The 23,079-nt window shown below is 35.5% G+C and overlaps 2 protein-coding genes across 2 annotated transcripts in view; one reads left to right on the plus strand and one right to left on the minus strand.

Annotated features, from left to right (window-relative positions):
* On the plus strand, window positions 1-22,617 carry tnni3k (TNNI3 interacting kinase). The gene is made up of 26 exons (XM_073867989.1): window positions 1-1,761; window positions 1,859-1,968; window positions 2,200-2,308; window positions 4,560-4,645; window positions 5,023-5,120; window positions 5,929-6,039; window positions 6,145-6,243; window positions 6,322-6,460; window positions 6,753-6,897; window positions 7,932-8,036; window positions 8,166-8,260; window positions 8,434-8,583; window positions 10,757-10,843; window positions 10,985-11,041; window positions 11,364-11,456; window positions 11,562-11,619; window positions 11,706-11,900; window positions 12,268-12,372; window positions 12,538-12,590; window positions 14,314-14,366; window positions 14,632-14,764; window positions 14,895-15,004; window positions 16,803-16,862; window positions 16,958-17,127; window positions 19,850-19,929; window positions 20,162-22,617. The coding sequence occupies exons 1-26, from the start codon at window positions 1,730-1,732 to the stop codon at window positions 20,236-20,238; spliced, it is 2,610 nt and encodes an 869-aa protein (XP_073724090.1). The 5' UTR covers window positions 1-1,729; the 3' UTR covers window positions 20,239-22,617.
* LOC141363876 (uncharacterized) overlaps window positions 18,641-23,079 on the minus strand; it is a 10,677-nt gene continuing 6,238 nt past the window's right edge. The window contains exon 3 of the mRNA XM_073867392.1: window positions 18,641-19,514. The gene's annotated coding sequence lies outside the window, so the exon portion shown is untranslated. The remainder of the gene's footprint in view (window positions 19,515-23,079) is intronic.

The raw sequence follows: 23,079 nt of genomic DNA on the forward strand, positions 1-23,079 counted from the left end.
ATATTACAATAAATATATTCATTTACAAACTCATGTTTCAGTAATGAGAACTAAAAAGTTGTCTAGGGGGGTGATTCTCACGGAAACTTGGTTTTAAAAATGTCAAGCATGAAAATGTAAAAAATGCTTAAATTTACTTTTTTTCCCACCAGACATTGAAAAACAAAGTCTGGAGTAAATGGGAACATTAATTTAAAAACTTTTACTTATCATTTAACACTTTTTGTAACATAATTTAAAAAATTAGTCCTAAAAAATCTCATTACCGCAACAGTCAGAAAGCATCAACACTGACATATTTGCAAAATGACATGACAAACCTGAAAGAACATAATTTGGAGATTCTGCACATGCATTTAAAAAGTATTCAAAGTATTATGCTTCTATTAATTAAATTAACATTTAATAAGACTCTGTTGCGGTAATGATAATCAAAATGTCGTGTAAGCATTCTGACAAAGACAATATTTCAAATTAACTGTAAAAAAATGATCTTACCTGGTAGCCATCTTGAAGTAACTGGTCCATGTGCTTGGTCACTCAAAATCAAACTTTATTAAAATTCTGTATGTGTGCTTAAACTGTTGAGAACATCAGGCATGGACACATCATTTTCCTAATTTTTCTTCATTATTATTATACATGAATATTCAGTAAATATTTTTTCTGTCATCTAAAGTAGTCTAGCAAAACATCCATTTATTTTTTTTCTTAATATTTTTGTGTTAATTTGATTAAATTACAACATAACGCATGTTCAAACACAGCCGGACACATTGCGGTAATGAGAATTTCAGCAAAAAATGAGATAAAATTTACAATTATAAATTCTTATGTTGAAATCACACATTGTGTTAATTCTGATGCTTTTTAATGTTACTATATTACACATTTTAAAGCTAAAATCATTAGTGCCGTGGTGTTTCAATGGTTTCGTGAGAATCACTCAGGTATGACAAACAAAAATTCTACTTTTATCTGGAGAGAAAATATAAGAACTGCTTACCTGGTAGCCATCTTGAGTCAGTCAATTATGTCTCTTCCAACAATTTTGTTTTGAAAATGTTAGTTCCTTGAGGGCTTAAACAATAATTGAAAATTGTTGCGGAGGATGAGAAAATTGGTCTTGGACACATTTATATTCCTTATAATTGTCTCTACATTTACCAATGATCATCAAATACCACATGTTTCTTTACTGTAAATGTTTATATTATTTTTTAATTATAAATTTTTCCATGTCAAAGAACCCACATCCAGTCATGCACACGTTGCGGTAATGAAAAATTTCCCTTAAATGTGGAAAAACAACAAAATTGGTTTGTATGTTGTCATTTGAAATCATGTGCAAAATAGTACATGAAAAGATGTTTATAACTGTATGCTTCTTATTTTGATAAATGTTTTATGACACCTCATAAGTCTAATTTCGCGAGAATCCCCCAATAGAGTTCTATTCTATTAACAGTTTTTAATTGTTATCCAATAAAATGTCAATTCACAATGGTCTTTAATAAAATGTATACCTAATCTATGTGAATGTAATAATAAATAACATTTTAAACATGAGCGAGACTTTATTTGGTCATAATGTGAATGTAGGTATCTGAAATGTATTTCCTTCGCCAAACACTATCATCTATTTTTGTCAATTCCAAGGTCACAGTCAGGCAAAGAAAAGCAAACATGGATGACTTTCGTCTGCCTGTTGTCTGAATAGAGAAACCAGATGCTTCTTTACTGTATAGTGGGTACAGATAGGTCAGCTGTCATTGTTGTTGTCACACATTCCAAACGCAGGCAGATGTATTTTTAGAAGAGAGTCTTGATCCTTTATATCTTCCCGATTGTGTCGCAGAGTTGTGTTACAGCTGCATGACGCTTTCCCTCATACTAACCGAATACAAAAGTTCAGGTCAACCCGTTCGATGGGGAATTATAAATCAAGACCAACTCAGACATGTACAGGTAAAAATTAGCTTCTTTGATTTCTTCTGTTAATAATAGTCATGTCTATGTTGATAAGTAATTTAATGTAAAAAGTTATTTTAGTCTTTTTCAATCCTTGCTGAGATTTTTAATGATGGTGGATGATGCTTGTTCAGCACTGCATGTCATATTTGGTCTCACAGTGTGTGTGTTAGATGTTTAGTGTTGTGGTCATGACTCATGAATGAATGTTTATTTGGTGTACTGTAGATGAATGGAAAAAGAAGGTAAGTGAGTCATATGCTGTTATAATTGAGCGACTGGAGGAGGATTTGAGGCTGAAAGAGGAGGAGTTTAAAGATCTCAAGTACGCTTTCAGGTAAGACAGATTGAAACTTTCAGCTTGGGTTCCTTTATAATTATAATTTAGTATATAAACTTGGTCTGAGGATCAAAGTTCAGACAGTCATGATAAAAACTGTCCCTTTATCCCAATTTGCATACTGTCTGTCCTGTAGCATGCAAAATTAGAATTACTATGACGTCCAAATCATAGTATCCTGAAAATACCCAGTTGTGACTAGAAGGGATACAGCAGCTGCATCCCATCTAGCCAAAATACCAATGTGTTCTGCACACTCTAATGACTGATATTTCCCACAATGCATTGTGAAAGGAGTTTAGTGACACTGCAATGATAAAAGGCTGCATCCAAAAGCTCTAAAATGCTGCCTTTGGAGGCAGAATTCCAAGACAGGAAGGCATCAAGGCACGTTCGAATCCAATGTTTGGTTTACTTCCTGTCTACAGAGATATCTTAACCATCTCGTCCCACAATTCTGTACACTTGAATTGTGATTGGTCGAGCCTGGTCGAGTTCGAACAAATAAAATGGTTATTGGGATTAGTCATCACAAAGGCGCTCTCGGTTTATATTTCAAACAGAATTCCATTACGCTGCCTATGAAGTCTGTCTAAATGTGTTTCCCAGAGCTGCCTTCATGCTGCCGAAGTCTTTGCCTCGAGGCAACAAGTAAGCTGCCTAAGCTTTTGGATGCAGCCAGAGTGCCGCAGGGATGATGTATTTTTATAGGTTAACCCGCAAGTTAGTGGGACGCTGGTTCCCTCACATAAAAGCACATTCATTTATCCCATAGACTTTTGGATTATTGCAAAAAATAAGCTATGTGTTTAACAAAAGTTTGTGACACTTACACATTTTTTCCAACAAGGTAGATAGACACAAATTTTATGAATTTTTAAGTCAAAATTCAGCTTTTTATATTTCTAAAATTTGTATTCATTCATGAACATTATCTTGTTGGACAAACGTGTCTTTAACTTTTGTTATACACAGAGCTTATTTTTTGGAATAATCCAAAAGTCTTTGGGAAAAATTAATGGTCTTTTTTGCGAGAGAACCAGTGTCCCGCTAACTTCCGGGTTGACCATACAGCAAAAAAAATAGTTTAAAATATATTTTTAAAAAATACAAAAAATGGCCAAAAATATGTTTGCTGAAATATATTTTTGAATATGTTTACAAAAATATATTTTCACCTGTATATTTTTTGTATATTGTGAAATATATTTTAAAAGTAAATACATTTTCAAGCATTAAAAATATTTTAAGTCCTCTATATTTTTCAATCTAAGGAAATATATTCACGTCGCACTGGAAGAAAAGCTTTGTTTATGTTACGTTTTAAAAAGGTTTTAAAAATGTTAAAATTAAATATTTCCAACTTCAAAAATAAACTTTATCAAATTAACTTGTATTTAGCATATATTTAAATTATATTTAGGCAAAAATACATTTTGCCATATGGGATGTAAAATTAGAACTGTAATTGCTTGCCCTTAGTTTAAAAATATGTTGATGAAGGTTAAAACTAAATATATTTCCAAATTTAAAAATATATTCAATTGAGCATTACATTCTACAAAATGTATTAAGCATATATTTCAAATATATTTTTGGCCAGAGACATTTATTTTTTTGCCGTATGGGTGGCCTACTAAAATACGTACATCCCTGCGGCACTCTATTAAGAAACCAAATAAGAGATGTTTCACTGAATTAATAAATTATATGAAATAGCGGCGGTTTCCCAGACAGGGTTTAGATGAATCCAGGACTAGGCCTAGTTATTTTAGGACATTTAAGTAGTTTTTACAAACAAACCTTACAAAAAACAATACTGTTTGCATCTTGAGACAAAACAATGGCACTGATATAAGATATGTCAAAAGTGTTTTCAAATTAAGACAGCTCAAACATGCATTTTAGTCTGGGTCTAGGATATACCCTGTCCGGGAAACCGCCCCATAGTAAACATTACTATAACATCAGAAATAATTATTGGAAGAGGTTGAAATGCAAGTTGTACTTTGTCATGTGTAATTGTAAATAATCACAATATGTATCTACGCATCAACACTCATTTCCATTACGCGTTAGTATGTCCTAGTACTTTTTGTCCTAGTCTTAAAAGGAATATGCTTTTCCATAACAAAAATGTACATTTATAAGCCGACTGGGACGCAGTGATTTGATCATATAGGGTGAATGTGAGGTTGATTCAATAATCTAAGCATCGAAATATCTTTGTGTTTTTTAAATGCTACAGCTCAGAGGAGGCGTTTAGTAAAGTGAATCTGAATTACCGCACAGAAGGTGGTCTGTCCCTACTGCATCTCTGCTGTATGTGTGGAGGTAGAGACAAACATGTTAAAATCTTTAAATATTCTGCTGTGATTTATTTTGACCTCAGTGCAGTTCTGGCTTTATTACGAATATTTGGAAGTTTGGGGTTTGTTGGCACAATGTTCATTTCGGGGTCTTAGTAAAATGCAGTCACAAAAATGTAACATTGAATTATAAATGAATCATATTAATAAAAGTACTTTACAAATGTGTGCTGATCAATGTTGGGGTGGGAGGTTTCTGTTTGTTGCCTCTCTTAAAAATGTAGCTTTTAACACTGTGCCAACTTTTTTAAATACATTTTTTAGATATATGTGTCTGTTGAACTGCCATTCACACCCAACTTTGTCATTGTACTCTTATAACCGTTATGTTTCTGGTACCAGGGAATAAAGCTCACATTAGGACCCTTATGTTGAAAGGTCTGCGTCCATCCAGACTCACCAGAAATGGATTCACTGCATTGCATCTGGCTGCATACAAGGCCAGTGAAAGCTTTATTTAAGAAAAAATCTCAAATACTTTGTGATGGGAATGTTAAACATGACAAAAGACAATGTGACAATTGAAAAAATAGTGATGTCAAAGACGCATAACAAAACTTTAAAGGACAAACACCACCATTTTCAATGTTTTTACCTAAACTTAGACAAATTAATACATATCTATCTTTTTTCAATGCGGGCACTTTTAATCTTTGTGCGGCGCCTTGTGGGTGTGTTGGCGTTTGGCCTGGCCCCATTCATTTCTATGGCTCCAGGCAGGGATGAATTTAGAAGCCACCAATCACTCCCATGTTTTCCCTATTTAAAGACTGTTACATGAGTAGTTACACGAGTAAGTACACTGAAAAAAATGATTCATTCAATTTGCTCAATTTTTTTGGGGTGGGTGGTCGCGGTCAATTTGTTTAAGCGACATTGAAACAAAAAATGAGAATTACAAAACAAAACAAAAAACTTTTGTTTAAATGTAGCTTAAATAAATTGATTGCGACCACTTACCTTAAAAAATTGAGTAAATTGAATGAATAATTTTTTTCAGTGTATGGTGGCACAAAATAAAACTTTTGTTTGGAGCCATAGGAATGAATGGTGCCAGGCTAAATGCTAACACATTCAAGCAGCGCTGTACAAAGATTAAAAGTGCACACATTGAAAAAAGATAGGTATGTATTAATTAATCTAAGTTGAGGTAAGAACATGGTAAAATATTGAAAAAGTTTCTGAACTTGAGAAATACCTGGCCTCTCCATCAGACGCACATTTCTGTTGTGTTTTTCTGTCATGTAGGATAATGCAGAAGTGGTCACTGCGCTATTGCATGGTGGTGCAGATATCCAGCAGGTGGGGTATGGAGCCCTCACTGCCTTGCATATAGCAACTGTGGCTGCTCATCTTGAGGTGGATCTGCAAAAACAAACCATTCAGAAATCCTGAGTGCTTTAACAAGACTTATAGTAATTGTATGTTTTACTTATGTTGGATTTTGTCTGCTTTTCCCTTAAGGCTGTTGATATTCTCTTGCAACACGGGGCCTACGTCAATGTCCAAGACGCAGTGTTCTTTACCCCTCTACATATTGCAGCTTACTTCGGTCATGAGCAGGTCAGCGTTTGCTTTGTATAATAAAGATCTCTGATCTATGTATTGGTTTAATCATAATGTGCTTTAACTGTGGCACAGGTGTGCAAGCTGCTGATGAAGTTTGGGGCTGATGTGAATGTGAGTGGAGAGGTGGGCGATCGGCCGCTTCACTTGGCTGCTGCTAAGGGCTTTTTAGGAATTGTGAACTTGCTGATGGACGACGGGAGCAAAACTGATGGTGAGTGCTGCCAGTGAATCAAATGTCTACAGTTTTTTACTATATGTGACCCAGTCTGTGAAAACCCAGCTACATAAAAACATCCTACATAATGTAAAGAGTGTTCTGTGAAAATATAACCTTGATATTTTTAGTATTGACTGAGCATGTTTGAAACTTTGATGCTCCTAATCTTATAAATAGAATTTATTGCTCACATATAGCTACTTAATTATGGTCTAATGATTTTATTTTAAAATGCATTCATAAACAGTCATGACAATTATGTTAAATAAATAATTGATTCCTATAGTCAATGCTCAAGACAATGAGGACCACGTTCCCCTTCATTTCTGTGCTCGATTTGGACACGAAGAGATCGTCCGTTTCCTGCTGCAGGGCAATTTTGATGTACAGCCGCACTGTGTCAACATCTACGGTGATACACCCCTCCACCTGTGAGTTTACCTACGAAGTGTTTCATGCACAACACAAGGTGGCAGTTAAACTCAACAAACCAGACAAATTAAAGAAATAAGTTCACGTTTTTGAATTCAGTCATTTTTCACGCTCATATTGATCGAAAGCTATATAACTTATACACAAGTCATATAGGTTTGTCTCTCATAAACAATTAATTTACAGAATATCCAAACTGGTCTTCAACACAGTGAATAACTGATGTTTCTGTTCCACATTCATTTTCATTGGATGTAAAACAGCTATATGAACATCGGTTAAATATGTTATTGAGGTTCCATTAACAAAAGACAATAGGGTTGACATAAAAATAGGGTTAAGTAAAAATGTTAAAGGGACACTTCACTTTAAAAAAAAAAAAAGAGTTAAATATTTGATTTTTACCGTTTTGGAATCTAATCCATCTATCACTTTTAGCATAGCTTAGCATAATCCATTGAATCTGATTAGACGATTAGCATCGCGCAAAAAAAAAAACAAGTTTCGATATTTTTCCTATTTAAAACTTGACTCTTCTATAATTACATCGTGTACTTAGGCCGACGCAATAATTAAAAGTTGTGATTTTCTGTGCAGATATGGCTGGGAACTATACTCTCATTCTGGCGTGGTGATCAGGGACTTTGCTGATGTGGCATGGCTGCAGGAGGCGCAATGATATTGCGCACTGCCCGAAAATAGTCCCCTGCTATTAAAGGTTACCAAGGGGACTATTTTCATTGCGTTACGATGTAACTACAGGAGAGTCAAGTTTTAAATAGGAAAAAATATCGTAACTCTTTGGTTATTGTTTAGTGCGATGCTAATGGTCTAATCGGATTCAATGGATTATGCTAAGCTATGCTAAAAGTGGTAGCGCCAGACCCGGAGATCGGCTGAGTGGATTCCAAAAAGGTACAAATCAAATGTTTAATTCCAGGGGAGCTGGAAAATGAGCATATTTTCAAAAAAGAGTGTCCCTTTAATTTTTAGATACTTTTGCCTAAAAGTCTTACTGTATATTTTTCATCAGAGCCTGCTACAATGGAAAGTTTGAAGTGGTTAAAGAGATTATTCAGTTGTCTGGCACAGACAGTCTGTCTAAGGAGAACATCTTCAGTGAGACAGCTTTTCATAGGTGAGCTTTCAACAGAAGTTGTTGTGCTGCAGCAGGCGTTTTTTTTTTTTAAAGATCTTATATTACACCTCTATAATACCATATGGTCCTATATCTGGATTGATTTGAATGCCCAAATGTCTTTTCTAGTGCCTGCACCTATGGTAGGAACCTAGAAATGGTCAAGTATCTCCTCAGTCAGAATGCCTTAAGCATCAACCATCAGGGTCGAGATGGACACACAGGTAGAGTAACATGACAGCATTCATCTCATTTACTGCACACTCCTACCTGCTGTAAATTCAGCAATGCTGATTCTTTAATCATTTGTAACAAGAATCAATATTTAGTTTAACAGAGGTTGATACGTACTGTACAGTATTGAGTCTGGTTGACCTTGTGACCTTTGAAATGTCAGGTCTACATAGTGCGTGTTTCCACGGACACATCCGACTGGTCCAGTTTCTCTTGGACAATGGAGCAGATATGAACCTAGTGGCTTGTGATCCAAGCCGTTCCAGTGGGGAGAAGGATGAACAGACGTGTTTAATGTGGGCCTATGAGAAAGGTTTGATGTGTTCTTTCTTTCTTTTTTCTTTCTTTTTCTGTGTGTCAGTCAGTCTATCAATCTCTTATCTGTGTTTCTTACTTTCTTTTTTCTTTTTTGTCTGTCTTCCTCTGTCTGTTTGTATATCTAATTGTTTGTTTGTTCGTTAGTTGTCTGTCTGTCAGTCTCTTTATCTGTCTTTCTTTTCTCTATCCGTCTGTCTGTCTGTTTTCTTTCTTTCTTTCCTTCCTTCTTTATCTGTCTTTGTCTGTCTGTTTGTTTGTTTGTTTGTTTGTTTGTTTGCCTGTCAATTTATTTCTGTTTTTCTTTCTTTCTTAACTTCCTAATTTCTTTCTTTCTTTGTCTGTCTGTCTGTCTGTCTGTTTGTTTGTTTGTTTGTCTGTCAGTCTACAGTATTAATCTTTTTATCTGTCTTTCTTTATTCTTTCTTTTCTTTATCTTATCTATCTATCTGTCTGTCTGTCTCTTTTTATTTTTTCCTTTTTTTCTTTCTTTATTTGTCTGTCTTTCCTTTTTTCTTTTTATGTAATTTTGTCTGTTTTTCTGTCTGTCTGTCTATTTGTCTGTATTCCTGTCTTTCATTTTTCTTTCCGTCTTTCTTTTTCCTTTCTTTTCCCTACCTATCTGTCTTTTTTCAATCAGTCTTTTCGTCTGTTTATCTGTCCGTCTGTCTATATTCCTTTCTTTCTTTCTTTCTTTCTTTCTTTTCTCCATCTTATCTAACTGTCTGTTTCTCTTTCTTTCTTTCTTTCTTTCTTTCTTTCTTTCTTTCTTTCTTTCTTTCTTTCTTTCTTTCTTTCTTTCTTTCTCTTTCTTCTTTCTTTCTTCTTCCTTCCTTCCTTTCCTTTTTTCTTTCTTTCTTTCTTTCTTTCTTTCTTTCTTTCTTTCTTTCTTTCTTTCTTTCTTTCTTTCTTTTCTCTATCTTATCTAACTGTCTGTTTGTCTCTCTTTCTTTCTTTCTTTCTCTATCTGTCTTTTTGTCTGGTTTTCTTTCGGTCTGTCTTTCTTTTTTCTGTCAGTCTTTCTTTCTGTTTTCTTTCTTTCTTTCTTTCTTTCTCTATCTGTTTTGTTGGGTTTTCTGTCTGTCTTTCTGTTTTCTTTCTTTTTCCTACCTGTCTGTCTTTTTTCTATCTGTCTTTTGGTCTGTTTATCTGTCCGTCTGTCTGTATTCCTCTTTGTCTTTCTTTCTTTCTTTCTTTCTTTCTTTCTTTCTTTCTTTCTTTCTTTCTTTCTTTCTTTCTTTCTTTCTTTCTTTCTTCCTTCCTTTCCTTTTTTCTTTCTTTCTTTGTTACTTTCTTTCTTTTCTCTATCTTATCTAACTGTCTGTTTGTCTCTCTCTCTCTCTTTCTTTCTTTCTCTATCTGTCTTTTTGTCTGGTTTTCTGTCGGTCTGTCTTTCTTTTTTCTGTCAGTCTTTCTTTCTGTTTTCGTTCTTTCTTTCTCTATCTGTTTTTTGTCTGGTTTTCTGTCTGTCTTTCTGTTTTCTTTCTTTTTCCTACCTGTCTGTCTTTTTTCTATCTGTCTTTTGGTCTAATTATCTGTCCGTCTGTCTATATTCCTCTTTGTCTTTCTTTCCTTCTTTCTTTCTTTCTTCCTTCCTTTCTTTCTGTCTTTCTTTCTTCCTTCCTTCCTTCTTTACTTCCTTCCTTTTCCTTTCTTTCTTTCTTTTTTTCTTTTTTCTTTTTTTCTTTCTTTTTTTCTTTCTTTCTGTCTTTCTTTATTTCTTTATATCTGTCTTTTTGTCTGGTTTTCTGTCGGTCTGTCTTTCTTTTTTCTGTCAGTCTTTCTTTCTGTTTTCGTTCTTTCTTTCTCTATCTGTTTTTTGTCTGGTTTTCTGTCTGTCTTTCTGTTTTCTTTCTTTTTCCTACCTGTCTGTCTTTTTTCTATCTGTCTTTTGGTCTAATTATCTGTCCGTCTGTCTATATTCCTCTTTGTCTTTCTTTCCTTCTTTCTTTCTTTCTTCCTTCCTTCCTTTCTTTCTGTCTTTCTTTCTTCCTTCCTTCCTTCCTTCCTTCCTTCCTTTCTTTCTTTCTTTTTTTCTTTTTTCTTTTTTTCTTTCTTTTTTTCTTTCTTTCTGTCTTTCTTTATTTCTTTATATCTGTCTTATTGTCTGGTTTTCTGTCTGTCTGTCTGTCTGTCTGTCTGTCTTATCCACTTGTGTGTGCTTTTTCCAGGACATGATGCCATTGTTACTCTGCTCAAACACTACAAGAGACCACAGGACGACTCACCCTGTAATGAATATTCCCAGCCAGGAGGGGGTATGAGACAATCTCTACATTTGCTCTAGCACAGATCAGCATTACTGTAAACGAGCTATATAGGGATAATTATGTTGCTATTGTGAATTTGAAGTATTCAAAAAAGTTATTTTTGAATTATTGAATTGTTGTCTTTTCTAGATGGATCTTACGTTTCCGTTCCCTCTCCTCTGGGAAAAATTAAAAGCATGGCCAAAGGTAACACAAACACTTAAGAGTTGATTTACAGAATGACTGTTGCTATGATACTCTTTTATGTCCTAAAATACAGCTTCCCACAATCGCTCAAATCCTCAGAGAGTCAATGAGTCAGAAACTGTCTCCAAACATCCTCCCACAGTTTAATTGCTTCAGTTTAAGCCTTTAGTTTTATATCTGCCACAGGCATTACAAATAACACCATCAATCTCTCACGACTAGTGAGCAAATGTTAACATAAGCTGAATGAAAGATGGTTATAGTTTCATAAGATGTAAAGATATAAAACAAACAATGCCCTGTTGATCTTCTTTTTCCTCAGAGAAGGCAGATGTGATTTTGCTGCGGGCGAGCCTGCCATCAAATTTCCACCTCCAACTCTCTGAGCTAGAGTTTAATGAGATTATTGGTTCAGGTTTGTCAATTTAATAAAAATAAGATGTATGCCTACAAGTCTTCCTATTCCTAGTTGAACCCCATACACCTTATCCACTAAAACACTGTTTTTCTTCAACCACAGGCTCCTTTGGAAAAGTGTACAAAGGAAGATGTCGCAATAAAGTAGTTGCAATTAAACGGTAGGAGATTTAGCTTTATTTAGATTTAGTTTTACAGATTTTCCACATCATCACGAAAAAGTTGCATGACTTGCATTTCTTTACAGTTATCGTCCAAACACGTACTGCTCAAAGTCGGACACGGATATGTTCTGTCGCGAGGTCTCCATCCTGTGTCGTCTCAACCACCCCTGTGTGATCCAGTTTGTAGGGGCGTGTCTGGACGACCCAAGCCAGTTTGCCATAGTAACGCAATACGTGTCCGGAGGATCCCTGTTCTCACTGCTCCATGAGCAGAAGAGGTGAGACCTTGACCACTTTGTGTGTGTATTATGGTCCGTTCATAACCTCATTATAGTCCTGGAACAACATTTCTATTGACCAATCAGATTTCAAACCAGGAACCGGTTAAAATGATAGCTTTGGGACTTACTCAGCCTAAATCTAACATTGACACACCACCTTTTACTTTTCAAAAACCACATTAGTTCTCTGGTCACCTGCAATGTGACATTGTGACTGTTTAAGACTTACATCAATCTCACTAAGCCTTTCATATTCTGGGCTTTAAGGTGACCTATTTCATTGATCTGTTTAAATTGGAATGACGGATGTGTGCATTGATCAATGGGGGAGTAGTTTATCGCTTAATGATGTCTTAACATCCAGGATCATCGATCTGCAGTCCAAGCTCATCATTGCCATCGATGTGGCCAAGGGAATGGAGTATCTACACAATCTGACCCAACCAATCATCCACAGAGACCTCAACAGGTTAATCATCACCTACATCATCATCATCCGTTCAATAAGTCATCTGTTAAAATCATCCTATTACATTATAATCATCAGTATAGTTTCAGTCCTAATAAGTTGAGGTGAAATATATTATTGTCAGCTCTGTTTTTAACCTCCCTTCATTCAGTGATGTCTTTACAGTCATAATATTCTGCTCTATGAGGATGGACACGCTGTGGTTGCTGATTTTGGAGGTAAGAAAGCCAAAGTAATAAGTAATATTTTGCGTAAACTTGAACATTTACATTTATGCATTTAACAGGCGATTTTATCCAAAGTGACTTACATTGCATTAAAGCTGCATGTGTTTAACCCAGTTTTCTACCAAATGAACTACAGACACCAAATCCAGGTCTTCAGTCACATAAAAATGGCAACACAACCATTACAATAACAGCATTTTTAATCTGATTTAATGTTAAAGGTGCATTGTGTAGTTTTACAGGGATCTATTGACAGAAATGCAATATAATATACAAAAGTGGTGTAGGCTATAAAGACCTTACACAGTGAACTGTATTGTTTTTATTACCTTAGAATGAAACGTTTTTTTTTCTTCATACACCGCGGGTCTCCTTACATGAAAGTTGCCATTTTGCACCGCAATATTTCTACAGTAGCCCTAAATGGACAAACTGCTCTATAAGAGTGTGTTTTTTCACTACGTTGTCTCAGGCGATGACGTGTGTGTGGCAGCTACCGTAGCTTCACTATGCATTTCGAAACTGTGGACTGAGCCGTTGGTTGCAATTCACAATCTCACCCCTAGATACTGCAAAAATCTACACAGGGGACCTTTAACTTATAAATTCATTGATCATTGTTAAAGGAAAACTCCACTTTTTTTGAAAATATGCTCATTTTCGAGCTTCCCTAGAGTTAAACATTTGATTTTTACCATTTTTGAATCCATTCAGCTGATCTCCGGGTCTGGTGGTACCATTTTTAGCATAGCTTAGCATAATCCATTGAATCTGATTAGACCATTAGCATTGCGCTAAACAATAACCAAAAAGTTTCAGTATTTTTCCTATTTAAAACTTGACTCTTCTGTAGTAACATCGTGTACTAAGACCGACAGAAAATTAAACGTTGCGATTTTTTTAGGCAGAAATGGCTAGGAACTATACTCTTATTCTGGCGTCATAATCAAGGACTTTGCTGGCGTAACATGGCTGCAGCAGGCGCAATGATATTACACAGCGCCTGGAAATAGTCCTCTTGGTAACTTTCAATAGCAAGGGACTATTTTCAGGCACTGTGTAATATCATTACTCATCCAGCAGCCATGTTACGGCAGCAAAGTGCTTGAATATTACACCAGAATGAGAGTATAGTTCCTAGCCATATCTGCCTAGAAAATCGAAACTTTTGATTTTCTGTCAGTCTTAGTACACGATGTAACTACAGAAGAGTCAAGTTTTAAATAGGAAAAAATATCAAAACTCTTTGGTTATTTTTAGCACGATGCTAATGGTCTAATCAGTTTCAATGGATTGTGCTAAGCTATCCTAAAAGTGGTACCGTCAGACCAGGAGATCACCTGAATGGCTTTTAAAATGGTAAAAATCAAATGTTTAACTCTAGGGGAGCTGAAAAATGAGTATATATATATTTTTTAAAGTGGGGTGTCCCTTTAATTCATGTTTCTGTATCACAATAACTTTTCTTTGACTTGTGTAATGTTAGCAGTGTATTAATAATATACATAAAAATTAGGGCAGATTAGTATTGGGCTCGCAGTTTTAAGATTCTGGCTTCGAATCCCAGGGAACACACATACTGATGAAATGTATACTTTAAATGCCCTGGATAAAAGCATGTAAAGACAGGTATTAAGTAAATGCTATAAAGACACATGAGCTACTGTGTTAACATATAGAATTTAAAGTGCATCATATCTGTACTCTTCTGCAGAGTCTCGTTTCCTGTTGTCTATGGATGAGGACAACATGACCAAACAACCCGGGGTACGTTTGCCATCTCCATCAATCCTGTGTGCTCTGTTAATTTGGTTTGTTAATGAACTCCTTGCGAAGGTATCGTATTAACAACCACCTATAATCCATTCAGTAACCTGAATTCTGCCCACATTGTGGTTTTGTCTCTATCGTACGTCACTACGTACGTAAAGAAGGCCCCAGAGAGGATGTGTCCATGTCCGGTGGGGTTCGCAAGTGTTTAGTATATCGCATCGATCTGTGTTTGTCATTTTACTCTCTGCCGTCCATGCAGAATCTACGCTGGATGGCTCCAGAAGTGTTTACACAGTGTACCCGGTACACGGTGAAAGCAGACATGTTCAGCTATGCCCTCTGCCTATGGGAACTGCTCACTGGAGAGATTCCCTTCGCACATCTCAAACCAGGCAATGCACCCTTATATGCACTTTTATGATCAAGCAAAATAATAACCAGCAATGTTCTTTGCCATTTAAATGACTTTTACAACATGCTAAATATATCAATTTATGAGGCGTATGTGTTGATTGATTGTAGCTGCCGCTGCCGCAGATATGGCCTATCATCACGTACGGCCTCCGATTGGATACTCAATCCCTAAACCCATCTCAGCGCTGCTCATGAGGAGCTGGAATGTGTGTCCAGAGGTGAGTGACCCCTGTTTAGTCTTAAAAGTTCTCAGAAAAGAAAACTAAGTACTTAAAGGAAAACGACACCGGTTTTCAATATTCTTACCTCAACTTAGACAAGTTAATACATACCTATCATTTTTTCAATGCGTGCACTTTTAATCTTTTTACAGCGCCTCGTGAATGTGTTAGCATTTAGCCTAGCCCCATTAATTCCATTGCATCCAAACAGGGATGAATTTAGAAGCCACTAAACACTTCCATGTTTTCCCTATTTAAAGACTGTTACATGAGTAGTTACATGAGTAAATATGGTGGCACAAAATAAAACTTTTATTTGGAGCAATAGGAATGAATGGGGCTAGGCTAAATGCTAACACATTAGCAGCGCATAGTTCATGGGTATATCAGTATACCTTGAATGCAACGTTAGCCATCTTGGATATAAACTTCTACAAAATGAACAAAATAAAATGTACATTCACGGCATCTGTGTGCATAACCATCAGATATTTTTTTTATTGTTTTAATTATTTTCAGTCCCTCCAGAAGAACACGATTATGCAATCTCATAATTTAACGCATAATCAGCCAAAGTATGCATATTTATGTGGGGGACGCATTTTTTCAAATACACCGCAATTTCGCAGCATAAATTGCAGATTTCCGTGCGCAAAATATGCGGGGCTTGCATGATTTCTTAATCTCCGCTTTTTCGTAGCAAAAATCACATATATCTTGGCAGAAAGTTTAAAAATTTTGCATTTACCTCACACAAGCGCAGCCATGTCCCCTGTTGCCATGGGAACGTTATGAAGTGACGTGATTATGTGACGTGAACATCATTGAAAAGCTGCAAAAGCCAAAAACAGTTTTTGCAAGTTCCTGTAATTTCATCGCATAAAATTGCATAAATATTCTGCATAATATTCTGCATATATCGCATTTTTTAAGAAAGCGTGCCGCAAGATCAAGGATTTGTGCCCGCAACAATTACAAAAAACCTGTGTTTTTCTGGAAGGACTGTATTTTGTTTAAATGTGAATAATAAAAGTAATAATATACTGTATATAAGTGGTTGCTTAAGTTTAAACAATACAAAGCCTATTAAAGGCCTGATCAGAGGCCCCATTGCCTTTCATAGTAGTAAAATATAATACAATAGAAGTGAATGGGGCCTCTGATCGATATGCTTTTAAGCATTTCTTGAAATATCTTCCTTTGTGTTCAGCAGAACAAAGAAATTATACAGGTTTGTAACAACATGACAGAATTTTCAATTTTGGATGAACTATCCCTTTAATAGTAGATTTTCATAAAACCTCACACTCATAAAGTGTGAAGGAAATAAATAAGCGGTTGTGTTGACTCATACTGTGCTCCAAAGCTGAAATAATCCTTATAGTATTAGCTTTTGTTTAAGTTGTACAGTATGTAACCTAAAAAATGTCTTTACATTCACCACAAGAGCCAAATATTTGTATCACTGTTAAAAGTGAGTTTGATTACATGCCTTTTTAACTGGAGCTCTTAGTTAAGTTGTGTTTCTTTTCATGTTTATAAGCAACCAGTTGCTAGACTACCATATCTCTGTACAACAAACCAGTGTAACTAGCTTTTCCATTTACTGTACAACCACCTTACAATGTTCTCAGTGCTGATCCATCAGGTCCTTGACTGAAAGGTTATTAAAAATGTGCCTGATTCAAAGTGCATGTTAACGTATTTGCTTGTACATAAAAGATGCTAACAGTATGAAAATATATATAATTTGGCAATACTGGAAGATCTAAACATATACTTTGACTTTAAACAGGAAAGACCTGAGTTTTCTGAGGTGGTGGCCAAACTGGAGGAATGCTTGTGTAATGTGGAAGTAAGTCAGATGCACTTCACCAGAAGGCACACAGTTACCCTAACATCTCTACCTCATCATTATTTATTCTTCATTTCTTATTTTCGTGTGTCCAGCTGATGTCTCCGGCCTCAAGTAATAGCAGTGGCTCTCTGTCTCCCTCTTCTTCTACGGACTGCCTGGCGGCACGTGGAAGTCCCGGACGAAGTCACGTTGCCGCTCTCCGCTCACGTTTTGAGTTGGAATACGCGCTGAATGCTCGGGCCTATGCATTTTGGAGCCAGAAGTATACATACAAGCACACACGCATCCTAAATCCACCATAGCAGTAGGAGACATTAAAACATGGCATTTTGCCAATGGGTAAAATTTTGGAAAAAATATTACATATGTGACCCACTCAGTAAAAGTCTTTTTTTGTGATCAACTGTTTTTTTACATTAGATCATCCTACATAATCCAAAGAACATTCAGCAAAAATATAACCATCATATCTTTAACCCTTAATCAGTGTTCAAAAAGGATAACGTTTTTGGTGTTTGGGGTCTAATAGACCACAAACTTTTAAAGAGCGATTGCATGAGGAAATACATTTTTTTTATATGGAAAACTAATATAACTTTTTTAATTTACTTCTCAACTCTAAATTTATGCTGTGTTCTTGTGGAAGTTTTTTACCTATTTACTGTACAATTACTTAACTAGGCCATAAATTGGCTCATGAAAAAAAGATTTTTAAGAAAAAATCACTTAAATGTCGATCTTAATGAAATCTAAATTATTTTTGGACATTGATCTATGTGTTAGGGATAGAATACTGACATCTGCTGGTTTGTGGAAAATTTTTAGAAATTATAATTAAAGAAAGAAAGTGCAATGACCACTTTTTCTTGATGCTTCAACTTCTCACAACTTTATGATATATATTTTGTGAATATATATTTAAACATTTTAAAATACATAAAAAATCTGTATTTTATGTGTGTATGAGATGGAAAGTTAGTTCCATTTTATATTTATGCTCCAGGACCAGGCGTTGGTTTATATGTAGACATTTTCAGATGTATTATGGATTGGCTTTTTTCCATTTTCCCATTCATTCAAAAAGTTTTTTTTATTTTCAATGTGGGGTCATTTTGACCCCAAACACCTTAAACGGTATTTTTTTACACACCTTCAGAACAACCAAATCAAGCCCAGTTTTTTGTGCATGTTTAAATAAATTATTTAGGAAAATTCTGAGTTTCATGCTCCTGAGATGAAGGTAACACTTTTAAAAAATGAAGGAAAATTCCAGTCTGTACGGAGCCCCTAAGGGGACATGGAGAGAAAATTGAATAAAGTTTAGTTTCGCATGCGCACGTGAAACTATCATGCACGCACGTTGAACTACCGCGTGCGCACGTGAAAGCGAAAGTTTCATGTGCACACGCGAAAGTTTCACGTGAGCACTTAAGGTTTCATGAGAGCATATGAAACTAAACATTAGATTTTTTTACTCCAATCTCACCTTAGGGGCTCGGTAAGTGTCCCCCCTGGGACCTCAAACACTGATTAAGGGTTAATATTGGCTGAGTAAGGTCATGTCAGATTGAAATTAATTCTTGAAATCAAACTTTGATGCTGCTAATCTCAAAATTACATTATAAGACTTAAACCTGGATTTTACAGACAGGGTCACATATATTTGTTTGATATTCCAGTTTTATTATAGCCACACTGTAAAAAAAATACTTTACTGCCTTAAATTTTTTTTTTAAATCAACTTTTCAAAGATTTACAAGTCATGTCAGAGATGAGCTGTCACAACTTATAAAATATAGTTGAGAAAACTCACATCATGTAGTTATAACAACTCAGTCAAGATAAATAATAGTAAGTTGAAATGACTTGCAAATCCGAGTTGATTAAACAAAAAAGTATTTTTTACAGTGCAGTGTGGGTTTTAAATGATTTTCCCACATGGATTAATTATGAATGTTACCATAGATCAGTGTTTCACAACCAAGGGACCGGGGCCCACCAGGGACCCTTAAAAAACTTCCAAGAGGCCTGAGCATGTCTTGAAAGTATTTAAATTAATGCAAACCAAATCTTAAACTAAAATAAAAAAAATTCTACATTTTATATATCTTTTAAACAAATGTACATCTTTAATAATGCCAATCTCCACAATATTTTATTGATTAAAAATTGTGAGTGGGTGCCTGGGTGGCTTCACATTTTAATATGGATAATGGAGGCCAGCAAAAGGTTTGGGTTGTATATTGTAATGAAGGTAATTTTGACACAAGGTGAATGCTGTGTAAGATACGAAATTTAGTTTGAGTAAAAACTCCCTCACCTGCATATTCTCATGTCATAAACAACACAGAGACATATTACGAAAACAAATTCAATGGCCATTACATCATCACAGTGCATTAATGGAGGAGTGGGGTCATCTTGCTCTTTTGTTTTGTTAGTGCCATGCAGTCCAACCACAACACTTCTGTACAACAGTGCTGAGTTCAGCGGTACAAAGAACCGTTGCTTGGAAACAAGCACGAAAACACAAGAAAGCAAATGTGATGAAACTTGCATGACACCGTTGCTGGTGGTCACCTCTTAATTCTTTATGGGCGGTGATGAATGCATGCGTGTGTGTGTTGTGTTGTGGGAAGATCCTGGCAACTGTCAACAAAACCACAAAGAGAAAAACATTACAACCATGCAGGGACTTTGGAGTCCATATAATCTTTGCAACATGACCAAATCCAGGCCATGTGGCATAAATCTTGGTAACGTAACACTGTAAATAACTAGATGATAGAAAACAAATTGAGCAGAGCAAGACGAACCTCGCAATGCATCATTGAGCTGATATGACAACACACAAAGTAACAGAAGTGTGTCCTATTTAGCATCATTAAAATTTCATCTAGCAGGGAGAATCGTGCTTGTTATGTGGTGTTTAGTGTAAACCGATGCTAATCTTATTGTTGACTAAAGGTTCTGTTTTCTGACAGCTCTGGTCGAAGATCCTCACAGGGTTTGTCACGGGATGACCTGAGGAGGAACATGCAATTCCCACCTATGGACAGAAATGGTTTGTGTCCAATTTCAAATGTGCCATTAATCAACCTCTTGAACTTGAATGTGGCAAATGACCTTTCATTTAAACGGATCAAAGTATCACAATGTTAATATTGATTTAATGCATGCACATATGTAGGCTGATCGTTCCAGAGCTTGAGTTATTTGCAATAACAGGCCAGCTGTATTTGCCATGTAGATGCAGAGTTGCATGTTAGTCATTGTGTTGGATGCTGTTCCCGCAGGATATGTGTCAGATCCCATGAGCACCATGCGTTTCCATTCATGCAGCAGCAATGGAAGTTTTGAGGAGAGCAACTAGATGCAGCAACTCTCAGAATCGCAACAAATACACACAATATAACTAAATAGAAATACTGAACACATACTGTATAATCAGACTTATTTTGGTTTATTTTTGGTCATTTCTTTTTTTAGGCTGTATGTGTGTGATCTTTTTATATATATTTATATAATCATACAACAATAGTGTTTAATAATAAAAGTGTTATATTCAGATCACACCTCTCTCATACGGCATTTTAAAGAGTCATACAGTTTTAAAGGAAAACACCACAGTTTTTTTATATTTTGCTATGTGGGTGATTCTCACGAAAACTTGGTTTTAAAAATGTCAAGCATGAAAATGTAAAAATTGCTTAAATGTACTTTTTTTCCCACCAGACATTGAAAAACAAAGTCTGGAGTAAATGGGAACATTAATTTAAAAACTTTTACTTATCATTTAACACTTTTTGTAACATAATTTTAAAAATTAGTCCTAAAAAATCTCATTACCGCAACAGTCAGAAAACATCAACACTGACATATTTTCAAAATGACATGACAAACCTGAAAGAACATAATTTGGAGATTCTGCACATGCATTTAAAATCAAAGTATTATGCTTCTATTAATTAAATTAACATTTAATAAGCATCTGTTGCGGTAATGATAATCAAAATGTTGTGTAAGCATTCTGACAAGACAATATTTCAAATTAACTGTAAAAAAAATGATCCTACCTGGTAGCCATCTTGAAGTAACTGGTCCATGTGCTTGGTCACTCAAAATCAAACTTTATTAAAATTCTGTATGTGTGCTTAAACTGTTCTCAAAAGTGTTGCGGAGGATGAGAACATCAGGCATGGACACATCATTTTCCTCATTTTTCTTCATTATTATTATACATGAATATTCAGTAAATATTTTTTCTGTCATCTAAAGTAGTCTAGCAAAACATCCATTAATTTTTTTTCTTAATATTTTTGTGTTAATTTGATTAAATTACAACATAACGCATGTTCAAACACAGCCGGACACATTGGGGTAATGAGAATTTCAGCAGAAAATGAGATAAAATTTACAATTATAAATTCTTATGTTGAAATCACACATTGTGCAAGGTAGAACACAGTATTGTGTTAATTCTGATGCTTTTTAATGTTACTATATTACACATTTTAAAGCTAAAATCATTAGTGCCGTGGTGTTTCAATGGTTTCGTGAGAATCACCCATGTTCTTGCCTCAACTTGGATGAGTTGGTGCATACCTGTCTTTTTTCGGTGCGTGCACTTGGTCTTTGTGCGGCGCGTTGTGAATGTGTTGGCGTTTGGCCTGGCCCCATTCGTTCCTTGGGATCCAAACAGAGATGAATTTAGAAGCCACCAAACGCTTCCCTCACTCAAAAAAATTAAGTGTTGGGTTTAATTAGAAATATTATGTCAACAAGTTTCACTTAATTTGTTTAAGTAATCTCAACAAACAATAATTTAGTTCATTTTACAAAAGAAGTTTAAGTAAACTCTACAAACCTTAATACAGTCAACAAATAAAAATTGAGTTAATTGTACATAAAAAATGTAATTAATGATGACAAAAATTTTGAAAAATGCCATTTTATAAACTCCAAACAGAATCAATCAAAGTGCAGCTGTACAACTTATCAAATAAACCTTTTTTTAATACAGCTAATCAAACATATCACAAACATATTTGAAACACAATGTTGCATTCCAAACCGTTTGTTTGTTTTGTTCTAAAATATATCAGAACAAGTTAATCAACTCCAATACTTGGCCACTTATTACTCTGGTACCTATTTAATGTAGCTACACTTCTGCAAGAGGGTACAACAATTCTGCCAGAACAACAATTACCCATAATACACTGCAAAATCATCAGCCAATGAGATGCAAGTCTGTATTGGTTTTATTAATCTGTTACTTTTATGCAACAATTTTATGTTGGCTGAACAAATAAGTTTAAGTAAAGCTGACAAGACACACTTTTTTGGTGAACGAATTAGATTAAATTAAGTTCACATTGTTAAATGGATATTTTTAAGTTATCACAACATGAAAGAATTAAGTAAAATTGGCAAAAGTAAAAGTTTGTTTTTTTGAGTGATGTTTTCCATACTTGGGGACTGTTACATGAGTTGTTGCACGAGTGGGTATGGTGGCACAAAATAAATTGCTTCGAACTCGGGCGCAGTAATAATATGGAAGTTTGAGCGAGAAGGGGAGTAGTCAGGAATGATGATGTTACTGCGCGCCGAGGTCGAAGAGCTGCAAACTAAGTGCTCCTCCGCTATACAATATAGTTCTCATTTTAAAAAATACACGCTTAAAAAAATCGTCACGTTTTATTTTGTGCCACCATACTTGATCGTGTGGCTGCTCATGTAACGGTCTTTAAATAGGAAAAACATGGGGGTGTTTGGTGGCTTCTGGGTTCATCCCTGTTTGGATCCCAAGGAACGAATGGGGCCAGGCCAAACGCCAACACATTCACGACACGCTGCACAAAGTCCAAGCGCACGCATTGAAAAAAGACAGGTATGTATCAACTCGTCCAAGTTGAGGTGAGAACATAGAGAAGTTTTAGAGAACAGTGGTGTTTTCCTTTAAAGGGATAGTTCACCCAAAAATGAAAATTCTGTCGTTATTTACTCGCCCTCATGTTGTTGCGGACCTGTGTGGATGTCTTTGTTCTGCTGAACACAAAGGAAGAGATTTTGAGCAATGTTTGTAACCTAACTGTTTTTGAGCACCATTGGCTTCCATAGTAGTATTTTTCCTACTATGGATGTCAATGGTGTTTCTGTTTCCAGCTTTATCACAGGTCTCTTCCTTTGTGTTCATCAGAGCAGGGACATT

Source organism: Misgurnus anguillicaudatus, chromosome 5, assembly GCF_027580225.2.
Source record: "Misgurnus anguillicaudatus chromosome 5, ASM2758022v2, whole genome shotgun sequence".
NCBI classification, from domain to species: domain Eukaryota; kingdom Metazoa; phylum Chordata; class Actinopteri; order Cypriniformes; family Cobitidae; genus Misgurnus; species Misgurnus anguillicaudatus.

What these genes read in the sequence shown, in the direction of transcription:
- tnni3k (XM_073867989.1), top strand. Translation starts at nt 1,730, where the DNA reads ATGCTTCTTTACTGTATAGTGGGTACAGATAG. An exon ending in CTGCTCCATGAGCAGAAGAG is followed by an intron (nt 11,901 to 12,267) that starts GTGAGACCTTGA and finishes CTTAACATCCAG; the next exon opens with GATCATCGATCTGCAGTCCA. An exon ending in GCTGGAATGTGTGTCCAGAG is followed by an intron (nt 15,005 to 16,802) that starts GTGAGTGACCCC and finishes GACTTTAAACAG; the next exon opens with GAAAGACCTGAGTTTTCTGA.